The sequence below is a fragment of the Ctenocephalides felis genome, unplaced genomic scaffold (assembly GCF_003426905.1).
Source record: "Ctenocephalides felis isolate EL2017-DRISC unplaced genomic scaffold, ASM342690v1 CF-g0.4_SCAFFOLD_00845, whole genome shotgun sequence".
NCBI classification, from domain to species: Eukaryota; Metazoa; Arthropoda; class Insecta; order Siphonaptera; family Pulicidae; genus Ctenocephalides; species Ctenocephalides felis.
The window spans coordinates 24797437-24817583 of record NW_020536999.1 but is presented as its reverse complement, the minus strand read 5'-3'; the positions used below and the strand labels follow the sequence as shown (position 1 = coordinate 24817583).

General features: G+C 31.2%; 2 protein-coding genes across 4 annotated transcripts; both read left to right on the top strand.

The window, feature by feature from the left end:
* The first annotated feature begins 354 nt into the window (after positions 1–354).
* Positions 355–7978, top strand: LOC113372772 (bromodomain-containing protein 4-like). 3 transcript variants are annotated; one of them, XM_026613122.1, is made up of 11 exons: positions 355–463; positions 1115–1203; positions 1419–1750; positions 1815–1909; positions 1973–2156; positions 2233–2328; positions 2404–2541; positions 2628–2783; positions 2860–2984; positions 3068–3313; positions 3395–7978. In XM_026613122.1, the coding sequence occupies exons 3-11, from the start codon at positions 1545–1547 to the stop codon at positions 7759–7761; spliced, it is 5613 nt and encodes a 1870-aa protein (XP_026468907.1). In that variant the 5' UTR covers positions 355–463; positions 1115–1203; positions 1419–1544; the 3' UTR covers positions 7762–7978. The 3 variants fall into 3 exon arrangements, with proteins under 3 accessions (XP_026468907.1, XP_026468899.1, XP_026468915.1); XM_026613114.1 differs by lacking the exon at positions 355–463 and adding an exon at positions 496–770; XM_026613130.1 differs by lacking the exon at positions 355–463 and adding an exon at positions 497–770 and having other exon boundaries at positions 2646–2783.
* Positions 7979–9987: 2009 nt separating this feature from the next.
* On the top strand, positions 9988–19230 carry LOC113380818. The gene is made up of 10 exons (XM_026619896.1): positions 9988–10114; positions 13471–13584; positions 14807–15031; positions 16633–16704; positions 17011–17292; positions 17349–17579; positions 17663–18101; positions 18170–18262; positions 18334–18401; positions 18473–19230. The coding sequence occupies exons 2-10, from the start codon at positions 13500–13502 to the stop codon at positions 19228–19230; spliced, it is 2253 nt and encodes a 750-aa protein (XP_026475681.1). The 5' UTR covers positions 9988–10114; positions 13471–13499.
* Positions 19231–20147: the final 917 nt, after the last annotated feature.

Here is a 20147-nt window from a genome sequence, read left to right as displayed (position 1 = left end):
TAATTTAGGAGAAATAATTTGGAATATATAATTTTAATTTAAGGTAAATTTTTTTAAAAAATTTGTGAACGCTGGTAATAGATATTTGTTTTTTTGAATTTTCCGCGAAAGTGATAAATATCAACGCCATGTTTTAATACTCGTACAAGCTTCACGTTAGTGCATTCTGGCGTCTGCCGAATTTTGTGTAAAAACTGTCAAATGAACCACAATATGTTTGTATGAGGCATTATTTTAAAAAATCGCTTTGAAATAAAATGAAAGAAGACCACAATCGATGGATGTATATTTAAAATGCGTTTTATACAATCAAAAGTTCTTTAAAAATAAGTGTTTATTGTGAATATGTGAGCGAAAAATGTTTAATGTTTGTTAACACCTCAGTGTGGGTCGATTCGTATTTGGTTATACACTTCATTAAATCATTAATGCCTACAGGCATGTAATAAGAAATTAAAATAATGTAGGTAAAATAATATATAAAATATTATCGATCCGTTTTATGTGAAGTGTACATAATTTGTTTATATATGTGTTCGTGTAAAATGTTTATCTAAATAAGCATTAACGTCAAATCATACGATCAATTGAATGAAATGGCGATGTTTGTTAGGAGTTGTAGAATAAATACGTATTTTATCCAAAAATGTAATTGATGTGTCCTTAAAAATACGTATATTTTGAAGAAAACAATTTTGTAGTAATTAATAGTAAGGAAAAATTGGTTTTGTGTCTTTAGGTTATGTTTCCAACCTTCATTGGCATATTAGGTGTGTAAATTTTAGTTGTTTAAGAAAATTCTCATCAGGTTTTTGGTTGCACTGCAGGCTTTTTAGTATATTTTTATAGACTCATGCATAACTTTCAGTCAACTTAGAAACATCAATATTGCACGAATCAAAATTGAATAAAATATTAATGAATTTATCTCACATCAGCTTACTAAAATATTTTCTAAGTTATTGCATTTAAGTCTTCAAAACTATATACGAGCCTAATTTATGTTCCATTTAGCATGCGCTTTTTTCAAATCATTGTGAAATACTTTGCCTTAATTACTAATATGTTTAAACTTAATTAGAGATATTTTAAAATTTAAAATTGCTTAACACAGATATTCAATCATGGTGGGAGGTTCCAAGCATTGCACACTTTTGTTTTCTTTTTCGACAAGTATTTGATCTACTTGAATTTGATATTGAGGTGATTATGCTAAATTACATTTATTTATTTAGACAGAATCGTTATAAGAAGTGACTGGTTAAAAAAAGAATAGATTGTGTCTTTTATATATTTGTTTACATTTAGTTTTTCAATTCAGATCCAGTCATTTCTTACATCATAGCTGCACTTAAGGAAAATATATGATTGCCCATATAATATAAATAATTCATTCATTCCATAAATTTGTTTCTCAGGATTTAGAATTAAGTCTTCTGGATGATTCTGAAGAAGATGGACCAGATCAATTACTCCCCGTACTTATCGCCAAGTTGCTTAATGGCTGTTTACCCACAGAAGATATTTCTACCCACAATTATCAAATGTACTTGAGAAGACTCTTCAGAACCAAATGTGAAGAACAAAATCGACACAACCCTTTTAACTCAGATATAGATTTTAAGTTTCTACCGCTGAGAAGCAAGGTTGAAGCACTGCATGCATTGTGTGATTTTCGTCTTGAGGCAGAAGACGTTTTGGACTTGATTAAACATATAAACCCTGATAAATTAAGAGTGGATCCACTAGGGTAATTAAAGATATTTTTAAAAGTTACAAGACTAGTGTATTATTAATATTTGTTGAATTTGTAGATATGACAAAAATGGCTCGTCATATTGGTATTTTTATGGAACTCGTCTGTACAGAGAGGACCATCCAAAATCGAAGCCAAAAAAACAGAAATCACGTAATAAACTGATTTTTGTGTATGTTTAACATTTGTTTAAAATTTCATTTTATTTTTTTGTAGAATCAACGGTAAACAGTATTTGGCAAGTGGTGTGCTTCACAGAAAAGGATTGGGTGAATCTGGTACAAAAATTTGAGGATTCTAAACATAATTCTGATGTTTTGCTATATAATATATTGGTCGAACAATTTTTGCCAGAACTTCCAAAGTGGTTCAAACTCAAAGAGAATTTACAAAGAACAAGGTAAAAATAATATACCTAATAGAAATATTAAGTGAATGAAGTGTTAATAACCTGTCTACATTTTTTTATTTTACAGAGCACTCAGCTCTAAGCCTAGAAGAATATCCAATACAGAGAGTGATTGTGAACAAATAGTTTATAATAATATTATTGATAATAGAAGAAAAAACTGGTACATATTAATTTTATAATAAGCCTGCAGTTATTCCTTTAGAATTCGTTTTTACTTATTTATCGTTATTTCCAGCTTAAAAATGTCTTCCTCAAAGAATAAAATAACAACTGGTCGTCAGACTAACAACTCTCTTGCTTCAGCCACGGGACAAATACTCATTCAATCGAACAAAAATCGAGCTGCAGTTGTCCAAACAGTGGACAAGGATATGTAAGACAAACACCTTATTTTAATAATATATGAATATAAATATGTTTCAAATTTATTTTACAAGTTTTTTAATACAAATTTCTTAGTTCTGCCCATTTACACAGATACTGCCAAACCGATGAAGACTTGCAAACGGGAATGTATAAAATATTGGAACATCTCAAGAGTCATGATGATGCTTGGCCTTTTATTGATCCTGTAGAAGAAGAGTATGCACCAAATTATTATACAATTATACGCAGGTAAGATATTTTATCCTAGAAAATCAATTATAATTGTTATTTGTTATTATTTACCAAAAATTTTAATTTTTTGCAGACCTATGGATCTGCAGCGTATGGAGGATAAATTGGATGCTGGAAAATACTCAAAGTTTTCAGAATTCAAAGCGGACTTTCAACTTCTTGTAAACAATTGTAAATTGTACAATGGGCAAGATAATGGTAACTATTTCAATATAAAATATCATTCACATCATAATTGTTATTCACTCAGGTGTTAAATAGGCATATAATACTTGTTTCAGAGTATACAGAGATGGTTGATAATCTGCAGCAAGCATTTGTCAAGGCTACAAATAGATTTTTAGATCAATCATCTTCAGACGAGGAAACAGATTTTCCTATAATACCTATACCTCCAGCGCCGACACGAGGACGACCAAAACTTAAGGAAAATGCTGCAAAAGAAAAGCCTGCTAAAGTCAGCAGCAAGACCTCATCAAAGCCATCGAAGATAGAGGTGGCTTCACCAACGTCCAAAAAACGAAAACGTAAGATTTATTTAATATAGTATATGATACAAAGTAGTTCAACATAAATTTTGTACATGTTTGTTTTGTTTTTGTTTAAAGGCTCTCCTGATGATTCTCCAAAGAGCAAGAAAAAGAAGATTGTGAAAGAAACAAAGGAAGTGAAACATTCCTCCAAATTAAAGAAGAAAAATAAGAAGCTGAAGCGTGTTAAAAGTGATGTGTCAAAGCCTAAATATGAAAGTTTCGATGAAAAAGAAAGTGATATTGAAGAAAAACATATCAAAGAAGAACCATCACCACCAAAAAGCAAGTCTAAAAAGGAGAAAAGTGTTCTGCCAGAAGAGAAGACTCCTAAATCTAGCAAAAAGTCCAAGAAGAATAAAACAAGAGGCGTTGGACGACCTAGTAAGAAGAAAAATAAAAATAAGAAGAAACACAGCAAGAATTCAGATGAGTCTAAACCAAAAGAGAAGAAAACAGCAAGTATTAAAGAAAAAATTGCTGATGTGGACAGTGAAGATGGCATAAGCAGTAGGAGTAGAAGTCCTTCTCCTTTGCTTTCATACTCAGAAGAATCAGATAGTGAAAAGTTTAAAATAGACTATAAAGACAACAAAGACAATAATAAAGAAAGTATTAACAAGCATCCCAAGCATAAGTGGAAAGACTCTTCTATGGACACAGAAGACAAATTCGATAAAATGATTGGTATGGATAAAGACAAATCGAATACACCAAATAAATCAAAAACAGTGCATAGTGATAAAAATTCAGTGCTTAATGACAAAAGTGAAAAAGACAAAAAGAAAAATTTGAGTGCTAAAGAAAAGAACTTAATGTTGAGTGACACTATAGAAAAATTGCGTGCAAAGAATAAGAAAAGTAAAGAGAATTCTATGCGTTTTGATGAAATCTTTGGCAAACCGAAAGACAAGAAGGTCGAAGAGACTCCACCAAATGATGAGTATGAATTTGTTGATGATTCAGTCAGTAAGAAAAGTAGCAATAACAAAAAAACAAATTCCAAAACTAAGAAGAAGGTCCCTAATAATGATACATCAATGGATGCTTTGGACGCCGAGACCGAGCAGACGCTGAAAGATATGGACAAGTGGTTTACAGAAAGTGAGATTCAAAACACATCACAAGATAAAACAAAAACAAAAACGAATCCCGCTGATACTGTACCAGGCTTCAAGAAGCCTGACAAGGATGTCAAAACTGTGGATAAGAGTTGTGTTAAGAAAGATGGTAAAGATGTTGTGAAACGTAAGTTTTTGAGGGATTCTTTGAAGCAACTTTTTAATAAAAAACGTGAGATGCAACGGACAATAGACAGGCTGCAGCCTGGTAAAACTAAAGGAAATTTGATAAACACCGTCAGTGCACAACCGGTAACAAAAGTGCCAGTGGTGGAATCAACATCTCCGACCTTGAAAACAAAAGAGACCAAAGAGGAATCTTTGCAGGAAGTCTCTGATACTTGTCCCAAGCTCAGTTTGGGGACTGTGCTTCCAACAGAAGGTTTTGGATTAGTCCAGCAACACAATTTCAATGACGAAGGGCGCAAGCAAAAGAAAACTTCACCTGAAAAGTCAGAAAAAAGTGAGAAAGAAGACAATACACAAGTGAACGAAATTACATCACTAAGGTCGTCGGAGGAGGATGAAATTTTTGAACGCCCTTTCAAAGCTTGCCAAGAAAAGGCAACGCCGAATTTGAGTGCTTGGTTTAAGGCGTTTGGAGCTCCTAAAGGTCCTAAAAAGAAAACTGAGGAACCAGAAGAATCTCAACCGGCACCTACGCCTGTAGTACCTGAACCTAGTACAGTCCTTCCGCCGCCACCGCAACAAGAGAAACCTGTTGTAGTTAAAGCAGTTGAAGTCGAACCAGATTGTCCTATAACCTCAGCTGAAAGCCCCGAATCAAATAGAACACCCAGAACCAGAAGAACTAGTACCGGAAGTACAGTGTCTGATCATAGTAACTTCAGTCAAGATATGGATTCACCTCGGACCGGAATAGACGAACGCATGTCTTCCACGTACCCACTGTCGTACCCGTCTCCGAAAATAACTGCAGCGCCACAAAAACCTTCACCGAAAACCGAGGACGTGCAGAAAAGTATAAATGTCGGATTTTACCAAGACATGACTAAAAGTAGTCCTGAGAAAAGTTGCAGTCCGCAAGAGCCAAATAGACCCCAAGGAACCTTGCCGACGTCTGCATCACATCTGTACCCATCGCAAAATTCACCGAACCCTTTGCAAAGCTTTACAAATCCGTATTCTGGTTTAATGAATTATGATCGTGAGTCTTTGCCTTATTACGATTACAAAGCTTCGAGTATGGTTCCTGAAAATAATGCGGACTACGTGTCTTTAAGTCCGAACAATAGCAGTACCAAGTCTTTTGGTCAACCCAATTCTCCATACGGACCACAGAGCGGAGGTCCTTATAATAAACACATGCCGAATAACCAGCAAGTTATGTTGGGACCTAATAGTCCGTTCAGTTATTCCAGTCAGAGTTCTCCGTATTCTAATAGTGATTTGAGTTCACCTTACGGGACTCCACAACCCAACTCGCCCTATTCCCAACAGACTTCGAGTCCAAACCCGAACCAACAAGCGCCGGCTCCTAGCTCGTATCCGATGAAGAAACGAGGATTTAACGATGGGAAGTTGAGTCCCACAAATAATACCAAGATAGGAATCACCCAGGAGGTAAAGCAGAAAGAAACTCCGGCAAGTGATGTGGAAAACGTCAGTAAAACATCTGTTCTGATGCAAAGTTCGCCGTCAGGTGAATTGATCAACATGGGTTATTCAAAACCAGACGACAAACCCCCGCAGAGCATCGAGGACAAGCCAACGATTTTTAGAGACGACAAACAACAACCGTTTGCTCTCGACAAAGCCAAAAAGATCGATTTTGATGATAATCTAAAAAGCAGAACTGGTGATGAGTTTACCAAAAACTTTAGCAAACCTCTAACCAACAAACCTACATATTTATTCGATATGCCGACCAATATGGGCTTTCCTCATTCTATCATCCCTTCGACAAATTATCCACCGCAGAATATACCGGAAAGACCTGCAGAAGTTTTGAATATGAATTATGCAAACGTTCAGAATCAGAAGACATTGCCTAAACAAGATGACATGGAAGCGATAAATTATAAACAAAAGCATTTGCAAGCAACAAATAAAGTTGTAGAGAACTTGCACAAGGTTCAACCCGTATTTCCTGAAGCATATGGTAAAGCTTTGCCTAGACCTGGTTTGGAGATAAGCGAGCCGACAAGAAAGTCAGCAGTGGTACTGAACAGTGCACCGGACACAAAATTACAAATGCCGACAAATGATTTTATGAGTTATTCCTCAAGAAATTTAAATATTCCTGGCATAAACTTGAATATTCCTCAGTGCAATACTAACATACATTTACTTAACTCGATTCCAAACATGGACAATAGGGTGCCACCAAATGCCCATATCGGTTTACCTTTAAATCAGCCTCCAATGCATGCAAGGACTTACGACCTTCACAACACTAATAACAGCTTAGCCAACCAAAACTACAAGTTCTCCGCAAATTCACCGAATATGCTAGATCCGTCGTTAAGAAAATTGACGAATATGCCTCAAGGTATAAGACATTTCATGGAAAACTCTTCACCGAATTACTATGAAGCATCAAAAGCTACGCAACAGTTACAACCACAGAACGCGCATGCGGCAACCATGTCCACGATGCAAACAATGTTGCAGCATTCTCAAACCATGTCCATGGCTTATAATAGACAACAAGCGATGAACAGTCAGTGTTCTGTGATCAGTGACAATGCTAAACCAGTTGTACAAACCGAGACCAAGAGAAAATCGAGTAAAAAGAAGACGGCAGTGTCTGGCGAACCAGGGGATTTAGTGTCAACACAGCAACAAGGTTTCCAGACTTACGCCAGTGTCAAAACTGGTACAGGCGTTGTAAAGCCTGATGGTATGAAACAAACCAAGAATCCTTTAGGCTCTGCGTTTAATTTCGGACCAGGACAGCCGGGTTTGAACCTAACCCCCGGTTTATACAACACGAATGAAAGTTATTTGGATAACAGTAATCCTTATTATCTACCGCACCGGAGTTCTTCTTCGGACCAAGACAAACCTGTAAATCCATCTGTAAGCCAATTCCAGTACTTGAGCAGCCCTGCTGCACGAACAGGAGACTACCCCTACATAGGAACCCCTTCAGGAAGCCATTTGGTGGATTCGTCGGCCCCAATTTATCAGCAGTACCTCCAAAGCCAAGATCTCCTACGACAACAGACAAATGCTCAGATGATGCTCAACCAGGGTTTGATATCGAACCCAGCTGCTGCGTATGCATCACCGCGATACCATGCGGCCTTGGGCATGAGACAGACTTATGATCCAATGAATCCGAGACCACCTTGGTTGTAAGTTGATGAGAATGAGGGATAATAGGGTTTGCCAAAGATTCAAAAACAAAGGCACTCGTTTGTTTCTTTTACTGCTCTCTGTGTTTATTAATAGAGTTACATATACTTATATTAATTTTAATTGAAATTATTTTATAAAGTGATTTTTACTGTGCACATAAGTAAAAATATATGCACGAAAACTTTTAATATTTTATATTAGGTAATTATATATACAAGAAGGGTAAAGAAATATAGATATATATATATATATAACAAAGGCACACGATTGCTACTTAATTATGTAAAGTCAGTTCGAGGACAATAATCATGTGTCGTTTAAACATTAATTTTTTGTAATTAACCCTTCTTGTTAGCGTTAAAAATTTATTGTATGTTATGTTTTAATTTGTGTAAAATCCTCACAGAATTGTAAATAAGTACTTTAATACAGTTTATGTTATCATTTTAAAACCATTTTGTTTTAACTTACTCATCATGAACTCATATTATTCCTCTTTAGACAAAATCCACAAATCAACTAAAATTATGTTTATTTAATTGATATTTTGGTGTATTTTGAGTTGATATACCATCTTATGTTATTAGACAATGTTGTAGATTATTAAATTTTATACGTTTTATAAGTTTTTTGAAAACATCAATCAAGTGGTTTAAGATTTATAAACAATATCTGGATATAAACGCATTTTTAATGCGTTCATATATCATTTTGTTTATAAATCTTTTATTTAATTATTATTTATGATTTTGAAGTACACTGAGTTACCATAGAATTCATTAGAATTATTAAAACATTAAGTGTGAAATTGTAAAATACTTCAAAGATCAAGAAAGTTCAAACGTAATTTAAGATTCACTAGAATTCTAAAACATAATAGTATTCAGCAACGTAAAATTCAGCAATGTAATAAGGTTTACTAGAATTCAGCAACATGAGTTGTATAGATCTGAAAACAACATAAGAAAACTAACTGTTGAGTTTATAATTTATGTATACATTTATATATTTATATATATTTGCATTTTTCGTCGTTTTTTTCACATAAGTCCATTATGTATTAGATAAACTCTTTCTCTCATCTCTGTTCAAATGTCCGCTATTAAAACACTGATCTGTAGTAGAAGCGCTGAGAGAAAATTGGTTTTAAAATTGCTTAATTTTAAAGTATGCTTTGCTAAGGGTTAGCTATGTCGTAGATAATTCGCCAAAAAAATCAGTCAAAGTGTTAAAATGTTTCAAACTTTACTACATTAAATAATGCACAATGATGGGAATTTGTTTTAGTCGACCTGTTTTTTTAATAACATTTTTGAGTATACCAAGATATTGTATAGGTTCAATACAAACGTCGTTAATAGGCAATGGTGTAGATTATTTAAATTTATTTAACAGTTGCTGTAGTGTCTTACAATATTAAACAATATTATAGATTATTTATTTTTTCATAAACTTCTTAAACCCACCATCAATAATAATCAACAGTTTTTGTAAATTGCAACAGATATAATAAAATGATGAACTAATGAGTTGTGAATGAATTTACTTCGTATTTATTTTCTAGGGTAATATTATGGAGGAGGGCATCACAATATTAGTCAATATTGCAAATAATTCAATTTTGTACAAATTCCAAATCTACAATGTTTCCTAATGTTGAAAGACCCTACAGCGATTAATTAAATTAAACTAAATGATTTATAATATTGTAAGACACTATAGCAACTGTTAAATGAATTTAAATAATCTACATTATTACCTATTCATGTTGTACGTATTAAACCTACAATATCTTATTGGTATATTCGAAAATGTTATTAAAAAAATGTTAATGGGTTGTTTTAAGAATTGTAAACAATATAAAAAAGCAAATGCACCTAAATCAATAGTATGTTTTGAAGTGCAGTGAATAGCTGTAGGGTCTTTGAACATTGTCAAATATTGTAGATTAATTAATTTCCACCATCTACCTACTCCACTTAGCACACTCAAACCCCGCCGACTCTCCTACTTTTCCATCAGGTTCTTTGCAAGAATACAAAGAACCTTGCATGTCGGCGATAGAGTTCATTCACAAGGGACCTCGGGAGTCGTTTGGACCTCTAGACCGAGAAATACTCGTTTTGAGTAAAAAAAAAACACAGACACATATATAAATATATACATTTATATTTATATTTATATTTATATTAGTGTGAGTTCTCATCGGGTCAGGTTTAAGGCAAAGTTGTATGTCGACAGTGCAGAAATACCGTTTGTTAATAGACCTGTCTGTTTGTCTGCCCGTCTGTCGGTTGTTGAAAAAGTGTTTAAAAGTGTTTGAAAAAATCAATTGTGGAAAAAAGTGGAATATGTAAGTTTATTAATATTATCATAATATCTACCCATTTATTTATTTGTTGCTAAATTATTTTTAAAATTATTTGTTTGGTACATTTGTTCAATATAACTCTCATAAACACCGCGTCTAGTTTTAGTAAAATATTTGACAAATTTATACGAAATTAAATAATCTGCAATATTAATTATAATTATATTATCCTAAATGTAGGATAATGTATGATTATAATTAATATTGCAGCATCTCGGTGTTTAAAATCGTAATAAATCATAGATCACACCGATGGTATTTATAGATCTTTCATAAATTTATTTGTAGCTGTGCGTATATTTTATAAATATTTCATTTCTATAATTTTAATCAAATATTTGACAAATTAAATAATATACAATTATCTAATGTTGTTCGATCCTAAAGCAAGCCTGTATACTTTAAAATCGGATTTTGAACCAGACAATTTTTTTATGTTCTCATATTATTGCTTTTTTGCATTTATTTTTTATATTTTTTCTCTTATTGAAATATTTGTCAAATATGTTTAAAATTAAGTAATTTGTATTAGTGTCTATCAAAATAGCATGGTACGTTACAATAGTTTATTATATTTAAAAATATATTATTATTATTCAGAATTTTATTCACAGTAAATTGTGCATTCAATCATTTACCGATAGTATTAATTTATATGAAAAATTGTCAAATGAAATATTTTGAAGAATTTTCTTCTAAAAGCGTTATATTTTAAAATCGTACGGTAAAAATATTCATTTCATTCGTGTATGTATTTTTCACATAAATTGTATTATTTAAACAATGAGTTTAAGGAATATAAAATATTTGGAAACATTGTTTCAAAAGAAATTATTTATTTTATTAGCAACTCAGTATATCTTAAAACTACAATTAAAAATAAAAAATTAGCACACACGTGCTAAATGTGCATTTATTATGGAAACAGTTTTTATATCTTAAAGTGTTCGGTTAATGTAAATAAATTGCATGACGTATTTTATTTATAATTAATTTATCCATAACTTTTACTAACAACAAAACTCAAGGGCATGTCGGTGTACTTTAAAATTAAAATCAGAGCGTAAAACATCTCTAATGTTTTTATTTATCGCAATAAAAAATCAGCTATAATTTTTAAAACTATATTTAAGGTAAATAAAGTATTTTAAAAGTTTGCACAAAATTAAATAATATATAATATTGTGTGGTATTATATAACACCACAGCAAAATAAAGTACCGACTTTATAATCGTACTGGAAACTCAGCGATAAAAAAATTTCTACTGCAAATGAAATAAAAACAAGCAATTTAATAAAAAATGTGTATGTGTATAAAATAATTTAATCTATTCTTTTTATAATTGCGTGAATAAAAATCACGTTAACATTTGCAAATTAAATGCATTTTTTTTTTCAATTCTACGCACAGATGAATATGGCGAACGAGAAAAGTTGTTTATTTTGAATGTGAATGATTAAAATCTTTATAGAAACTACGATTCAATTTATTTATTCAGAATTAAATACACAATCAAATAAAAATTTTATACTTTAACACGTACTTATATCATTTACAATATATCATTTTTATTGAACTTTTTTTGGCGATATATATCATGGTCTTTTAAAACTTACTGAAATATTACGGCCCTACGACAAGTAGTTTAATTTTAAAAATTCATCAAATTTTGAGAAAATCAGTAGCCTTTTTTGACGTTTGTTAAAATTAAAATTAGACGATTTACTTGGTATAACGATAAGATAATTGGTCTTAATGAACATACTTAACCATTAAAGTCCTACGGAAACTGGTTCAATTATAAAAATAATTGATTTTTGAAAATGTGCTTTCAGAAAATACCCCGAGTTAACGTGTTCGTTCGTTTCCAATTATGTGTAATAAATCCACTCGGAATAAATAAAATTTTAATCACTCATAAATTCATTTATTTTTATTTATTAAGTTGATTTACACATATCGGGAAGTTCATGTAACTTGCCTCAAGGCAAAATACCGATACCAAGTAGTTATAATTGTTATAAAAATAGATTGGATAAATAATTTTAACAATTTTCTAACATAGTACTTAAATCATAATATATAATTTTTTTTAGCATTTTTACTGTACAAAATTACTCATTTTTTAATTAGTAATTTCATTCTATGTATTATACCTACCATAAAGTTTTCTTTTTTCGCAAACCAAGTTGCCGTAGCGCATTATGTAATTTAAAAGATCTTATAAATTATTCAGTTTTCTCTAATATTTCAAATACATCATTCACATTATCACATTAATCAAAAGATTCCAATAAAAAATGCACATAAATAATACTTCTTGCTTATACTATTTATTTTCGAACGCAACTTTAGAGCACATTAGGTTGCTGTAGGGTTCATTATTGACATTAATTTAATTTCATACAAATTAGCCAATCATTACATTTACCTAAGAAAAACCAATTAATCAAAAATTACAAAAGATATAATAAATAAATGTATGGTTAAATGCAGACTAAAGTAATTGTCACGACAAAATTAAAGATGATAAAGATCAACAACAACAATTTTAGAGTATATTGAGCTTCAGGGAAGAAAATATTTATTTCTATTTAATTTTTCCACAAAACTGTCGAATATTTTATATATTTTAAGCGTATCGTTTAAAAGTTAATAATAAAAAAATCGCACTAATCGATATATTTTAGCGTGCATAAATTCATGTTATTCTGTTTTTAAATATGTACTATTTTAAAGTATACCGAGTTGTAAAACAACATTGTATTAGAACATCATATAAAAATTAATTTATTAATTTAATATAAAATGTACAAAATTATCAAATTCTTAAAGAAGTTCTTCTTAAATTTACATAAAGGAGCGCACTAAGTGTCATACTCCTTCAAGTACTTTTTTAAAATATACCGAGTTGCTGTAGAACCATATATTGTTAAAAAATGTTATAAGTAATTTTATTTGGTACAAATTGGTGAAAAAGTAAGAGATATATAATAAATAACCACATCATCGAGCGAAGACCCGCACTGTATTTGAGCGCGATTCATATAATTTTTCACCCAGTTGCTGTAGAACGATATCATGTATAACAACAAGAAATTATATTAGACCATTAGAAATTACAGACAATTTATATTTGTACAAATTTTCCCAACAATACATGAAATTGAGATAAACGGTGTAAAAGTTACAAGAGATACAACAAATAAATGCACGTAGTTCATGAGGGTACCCGGATGCAATATAATCTTGCATACGTATATATATATATATATATATATATATATATATATATATATATATATAAATATACAGTTTGTGTTTAACAAATTTCAGCTATCAACTGAACTAAATAGAGTTCCAGAATGGAACTCCTTCTACCATCCATCCTGTGTCTAACCATCATCTCCTGTTTTGGACAAATTTCCGCTGAACATTACCAAAGAACCGGTAAGTTCCTTAACAAATTACTGATTTTTTTACAAAATACTGTATATTATAATTTATCTCAACGGTGAGATAAATAAATAATTTATGAATAAGTTTTCATATCTTCCGTCGTCTTTGTATTGTATTCGTGTTAAAGAACAGTTATGGAGAAGAGAATTATTATTGTACAGTTGAAGAAGGAATTGCGGTTCTTGAAAAAAAAATGGCTTAAACGATCTATTTGTCTCAAAGTGGGATACTATATGAGACACAGAAACATTGAAGAATATATAGATTTATTTATGAAGATTGAGATCATCTTTTAAAACATTTTGATCTCTGAAGAAGTCTATTACAACTTTAGTGAGATATAGAGAGATCAGTATCGCTTGATGTACCAAAATTTTATTTGAAATTAAAAAAATTAAGATTTTTAATATAAAATAAATGTCACTGAAGATGACACAAATGTATTCCCAAAAGTCTGATTTTATCAAAACATTCGATTACCTAATCTAACTTTCTTCCAAACGAATTTGAATAAAGAAAGGTTTACATAATTTTATCTAAAATATTTTACATATTTGTCATTGTCGATTTTTATCGAAAAGAAAGTAAATATGATAATTTTTCGGATCATCTCACGAATTTACATAACCTTAAAGAAGATGAAATTATGATGTAAAAAAAGTATGCATGTGAAAGTATATTATCGATCCATAGGGCGTTTCTGTTTAGATTTAGAAAGTTCAATCGATCAGGAAATACTGGATGGGAAATTGTTGTAGAAGTTCAAAGTTAATAAATACAGTGTTTATTTTTATGAGTATACCGATTTGCTGCAGGGTTAAAAGGTAATAATCAATATTATATATTGCTTAATTTAATAAAACTTTTCTAAATATTTGCATGGTCCAAAGTCATACTATAAAAAAATCAATTGTATTTTTGAGTTCTCTTGGAAGAAATCTGTTGGCTATATATTTAAATAAATAAATAAATAAATAACTAAATAAATAAATAAATAATAAATAAATTGATATTTTAGAGCAAAACGAGTTGTTCCGTAATATTTTGCTATATATAATTTAATTACGAATTTTTATTTTAACCACGATTTCAAGATTATCTAGAATTGCTTTAGGGTGCTATAATATTATCAGATTTTTGTACTTTTTACAAATAGTTTAAAATTTTATTTATTTCCAATAAACCGTATAACAAAGAATCATCCCCCTCCCAGAATGTCTCTACGCCAACCAGACCTACCCAGATGGCTCTAAAGTCCACACCGAGTCTCCGTGCCTGCGTTGTGCCTGCTCCACGGGTCTCCTCAGGTGCAGGTTGAGAGTCTGCCCTGAATTTCCTGACCCGCCTCCGCCAGGGTGCATCACCCTGACCAGGCGCTCGGAGTGTTGCCCGCGACTCCTATGCAAACACGTCGGATGGAGACGAGGACAGGAAAATGGTAAAAGGGGTAGAAAAATATATAAAACAGATTTTATGGATACACAAATTTGCTGTATGGTGTATGATGTTCAGGGCCGGCCCTGCCTTGCATGCGATGCATGCAAAAAATGCGGGCGCACACGCCTTAGGGGGCGGCAAAACGAGTTTTGAAAATTAAATTTATAATATAATATTTATATTTTTTATATAAAATCTAGAATTATTTATATAAAATCTATAGTACCTAATGAATTATAATAAACAATCTAACTTAACTATGGATACGGAAACACAAAAAGCATATTTATTTTGCAATGTGATATCAGTAAAAACAATTAACCGATTAATAATTCTGCAAATTAGTAAATAACAGCTCTGTTTAATGCTTAATCTACTTATTCAATTTTTTCTTTGTTTGAAGTTACCGTGGAATCGAAAAAGAAATTATCTAGTATTCAATCTCATAAGCGCAAATCTGCGAAAGATTAAATTAACTATTGGGCATTGTTGACGAATAATTGCGAGCTGATTTAGTTGAAATGGAACTTGTTAAAAAATATAAACAAAGTATAATCGGGAAAATTAAAAATGGGGTGTCAGTGCTTAGAAAATGGCATGTTTATTCCGAGAAATTAAATTGTAACTTTCGCTTTTGTTGCAAATGCTTCGCTTCTGATGAATTTTGAATGTTGAAGACATGCGTCGTTAGGGTTATGGAAATGGAAAAAATATGAAAATGGAAGCAAAATTTACCTTGGAACGAAAAACTTTTTTATGCTTAGCGGTGTCCATACTCTAAATTTAATAATTATTAAAATACATAACGATTATAATAATTTTTTTTCAATATAGTTCAAGAAATGTACATAATATTACTGATTATTTAAAGCATTTTCACTGATTTTTGGACAATTTAAAAATACGTTAAAAATTTGTCTTTAAAACAACAAATTGATACTCTGAATATGACGGGAAAGCAAGGATAAATACAATTCGGCTCTTACGATATCAATAAGAAGAAGTTTACGACGCAATTTTGGATATTGTAAATAATGAAAAATTAAATTCAATTAAAATTTAAAAAATCCAACATGAAATAGTGTTATGATTGAAAATGAAAAACTAGTTTTTTTAGCTCTCTTGGCATGGTTTGCTCAATAGAATAAATCGCATAATAAATAAGTAAAATATTTGAAAACCCATATATTAATATTGCACATACGTTAAAAATAATTGAAAATTTAAAAATATTCGATTATAATCAACCCGTGGATCGCCTCGATTTTCTAAATAAATTTAAAGTCAATATATTTATACGCGTTTAGATTATATCTAATTTTTTGTGTACTAAATCCAGAATAATTGAAAATTAATTTTCAAAAAATATGTAAATATTTATATTATTTTAATGATAAACTATTAAAACAGTTAAAATTAATAAGGGGGGGGGGCGCTAGAAAAAAAGTTGCATGCGGGCGCTAAGGACACCAGGACCGGCCCTGCTGATGTTAGACAATGTTGTTAGCATTTAACTTTAAACAAATTTCTCAAAGATATCATATGTGCTATACAAAGTTGTGTATATCAACTATTTTATAACTATTTTATAATTTTTCGCAGATCGTTTGCAAAATCGAGCTGTTTTAAACGATTTAGACTTCTTGCGCACCAAAAATGCTACCTTGAGTGAAGGTGAGTACTATTTCTTGTTTTTTTGTAACAAAAAATTAATTACTCAAATATCATTGAACTCACCGTCGAGTTATTGAGAATAAAGTGAAAAAAAGTAATTATAGTGGCTATCAAATATTTGTAATTGGAAATTCTTCTTTTTAGCGCAGTATATATTTTATATACGATAAATATGAATACTAGATAAATTATTATATCTGAATTAATAATTTACTTCTTCCAAAACAAAATATTTACCACACGATTTGTATAAATTCATCTTACATTCCTTCCTATATTTCTTTTTTCTATTTTTATTTTACCCAGGTGGTTGCATAATAGATGGGACCATTTATTCCGCTGGTTCAGCAACCAGCAATTCCAATTCCTGTCGGGCCTGCTACTGTTCCCCAGATGGTACTGAACGTTGCGCCAGCGTGGAATGCGTTCCGACTCCACCAGGATGCATACCAGTAGTTTCCGGAACATCCTCCAAACCAGGAAGCCGGAAGCGATCGGCTGATGGCGGAAAATCCTGCTGTCCAGGCAGATACGTATGTCCAGAAAAAACAGATATTGTCTCTGTTAGGACGCACAGGACTTTGGGAGGTAACTCTAAATCAATCATTCAAGTGTACATTGTTTTCCTCATATTTTTTATTCAGGCGGTTGTGTGATTGGTGGTATTCAGTACAAAGAAGGAAGCATGATAACAGATAATCTGGGATCATTGTCACAGAATGATCCTTGTTCAAAGTGCATGTGTCTTCATGGTGTAGTAAAGTGCACGAGTGTTCCTTGCCCTGTAGTTGCACCTCTTGGATGCTCTCCTGTTTTCTCCACAACTAACACTCAATGTTGTCCTGAAAGATTTGAATGTTCTGCACAACGAGGAAGTAAGATAAAAAACCGTAGAATTTATGAAACACATGTGGGATAATTGTAACACATCAGGTATATACTGTGTCTGTGTTTTTAGGCTCTGAAGAAGTATCGGGCACCACAGTGTCTCAAAAAACAAAAATCAGCAAAATAATTCAAGACGTCCTGAAAAATTCAGAGACGACAACTCTATTCGATTTTGACAAATACGAAACCAGTGATCACAAATCCAATGAATCTTTGAATTCAGAACCTGTGACTCCAAAAGAAGATGTGTCCAAAAAACTAGCACAGAAGTTGAGACAGATCTTCAAGAAATCGATTGAAAACTACGAAACCATAGCCCTGAATAATGAAGGTAAGTATTTTTATGAAAACGGCAACAATAAATCAGGACACGACAAAAGGGATGTCAGCGGGATAAATATTACCACAGATTTTGTGGTAGATATGCCAGGGAATGAAACGAGAGACGAAAATAATGATTACGAACTGGATTATGATACTATGTTGCCCCCAAGTTTACCGAATGTTAGGTGAGCAGATAAAATAGAGCACAGTGATCAAAAAACACTTTTCTAAATGATATTTCATATATTTTTAGAATTATTAAGTTTGAAGCTGCGGATGCTTTGGGAAAAAATGCAGAAGCTGATGCACCTTATAAAATAAATTTGGTGTCTCAATCTCCCTTCGGGTAGTTACAAAAAAAATTTATCTTACTGAATAATTGACTACAAGTTTTAGTAATTTTTGTTTTTTTTTTAGAAATTCTGAAGATTCAACTTTGGACTATAGTGGAGGAAAAGGATTCGCACCTCCTGTAAAAACTGAAGGTGAATAATTATATTTAGCGCATAAAATTTATTATTCTCATCGACAACAACAAACACATTTCTATTCATAGGTGGTTTTCTTCCTGGAGAATCCATGCCCCTGTTCAACAATTATGTTATAAATCCGGATAGGTTTGTTTTCACAACAGCTGCAAATGAAATAAATACAAATGCACAAAAAATAAACTCTTTATTAAACTTCGATGATGATACATCATATAGTACGACTCAAGCATATGTTGATGATGAAGAAGAAATAATTTTATTGGAACCTAAAAACACCACAAGTGCTCCTGATTTAGAATCCGGGGAGTCTGAGTTAGATAAAGTACTGAATTATATATTTTCACCATTGGAAGAAAGTTTGGAAACTACCAAAACACCTAAAGAAAAAATTATGATAAACGTTTTAAAAGATCATGAAAAACCAAGTAATAGCTACGAATTATTGAAAAGAAATCCATTGCCAGCACAAAGAAAAAATATAACAAAATTCCATAATTTGGTACTGGACAATCATACCACACAAAGGTCTAAACTGGCAACAAAAATCAACACATCCAAAGATGTTGTTAAAAACATAATCAACAATGCACCAGTCATTGACATAAATACCACTAAAAAACCTTTAACTACAAACCCTCCTAAAAGGCCTACGGATCTTCAAGACTCTTCATCTGATAATGCAAATGTCATATTCAAATTGGCTGGTTGTAATATTTATGGTAAAATGTACTCGGTTGGGCAAGTTATTGTGGAACTAAGTAATCCTTGTACGGAATGTATTTGTGATAATATTGGTGTACAATGTAAAGATCTTTTCTGTTGAGATGGACTGTCGGTTTTAATTTCTAGTCGTACATAGGATTCATAGATCGAGGTATTAATTTTAAGCATGCAATTAAAACATGATATAATTATGAACAATATATATATATATATATATATATATATATATATCTATATATATATATATACATATATATTGTCTCAGCAAAGCTGATTTTACTTATGACCTTTTGTTATTAGAGATACTAGTTAAAAATAGTATTATGTTTAGATATATAGAATTGTTAATAAGAATAGGTATGTTAGTTTGATTATATTACTTGCGTATGTTATTCCATTGTTATTGTTAAATATTTGTATAAGTGAACGAATTATGTTTGTATTGTTGATTTGTGACTGTATGTCTATGGATATGTAGACTCGATATTATTATTTAAATAAATTCAAATATAAACTCATTTTTTCAGTTCAAATAAGTAATATATATATATATATATATATATATATATATATATATATATGTATATGATAGTAGTCTAAATGGGTGAACTTACATATTTGTAAATCCTTACAGTTGAAGGAATTCATAATTTTCATTTTTCAGCAACCAAGTAATTTCGACAACTCCTTTTTTTAACACTCGTTTTTTTTTTTAAGTTCTGTTTAATACTTATATTTATTATATATCCACTATAATATTTTAAATTTAACAAAATAACGACAGCAAATTCAGACAGTTGACACTTGAGCTGCCATCTTAATTGAATACTGTGAAGTCCTCTCTACTTTCCAACAGGTGGTGCCACGGTTTGCAAATATTTCTTGCGCAATCGCAATATTAAAATTTCATTCAGTTAACGCAATCGTTATGCAATTTCTACATTTACAAAAGGTATTGTATAATTAAATTAATATATCACAAAGCACATAATTTAATTAATACAATTATTCATTCTC

Bases quoted from the DNA above. Each gene is read 5' to 3' on its own strand.
- LOC113372772 (XM_026613114.1), top strand. From the start codon at position 743: ATGTTTCCAACCTTCATTGGCATATTAG. The intron at 1,204-1,418 runs GTGATTATGCTA...TTTGTTTCTCAG, and splicing joins TACTTGAATTTGATATTGAG to GATTTAGAATTAAGTCTTCT. The intron at 2,985-3,067 runs GTAACTATTTCA...TACTTGTTTCAG, and splicing joins GTACAATGGGCAAGATAATG to AGTATACAGAGATGGTTGAT.
- LOC113380818 (XM_026619896.1), top strand. From the start codon at position 13,500: ATGGAACTCCTTCTACCATCCATCCTGTGTCTAACCATCATCTCCTGT. The intron at 13,585-14,806 runs GTAAGTTCCTTA...TCCCCCTCCCAG, and splicing joins TGAACATTACCAAAGAACCG to AATGTCTCTACGCCAACCAG. The intron at 17,293-17,348 runs GTAACTCTAAAT...TTTTTTATTCAG, and splicing joins GACGCACAGGACTTTGGGAG to GCGGTTGTGTGATTGGTGGT.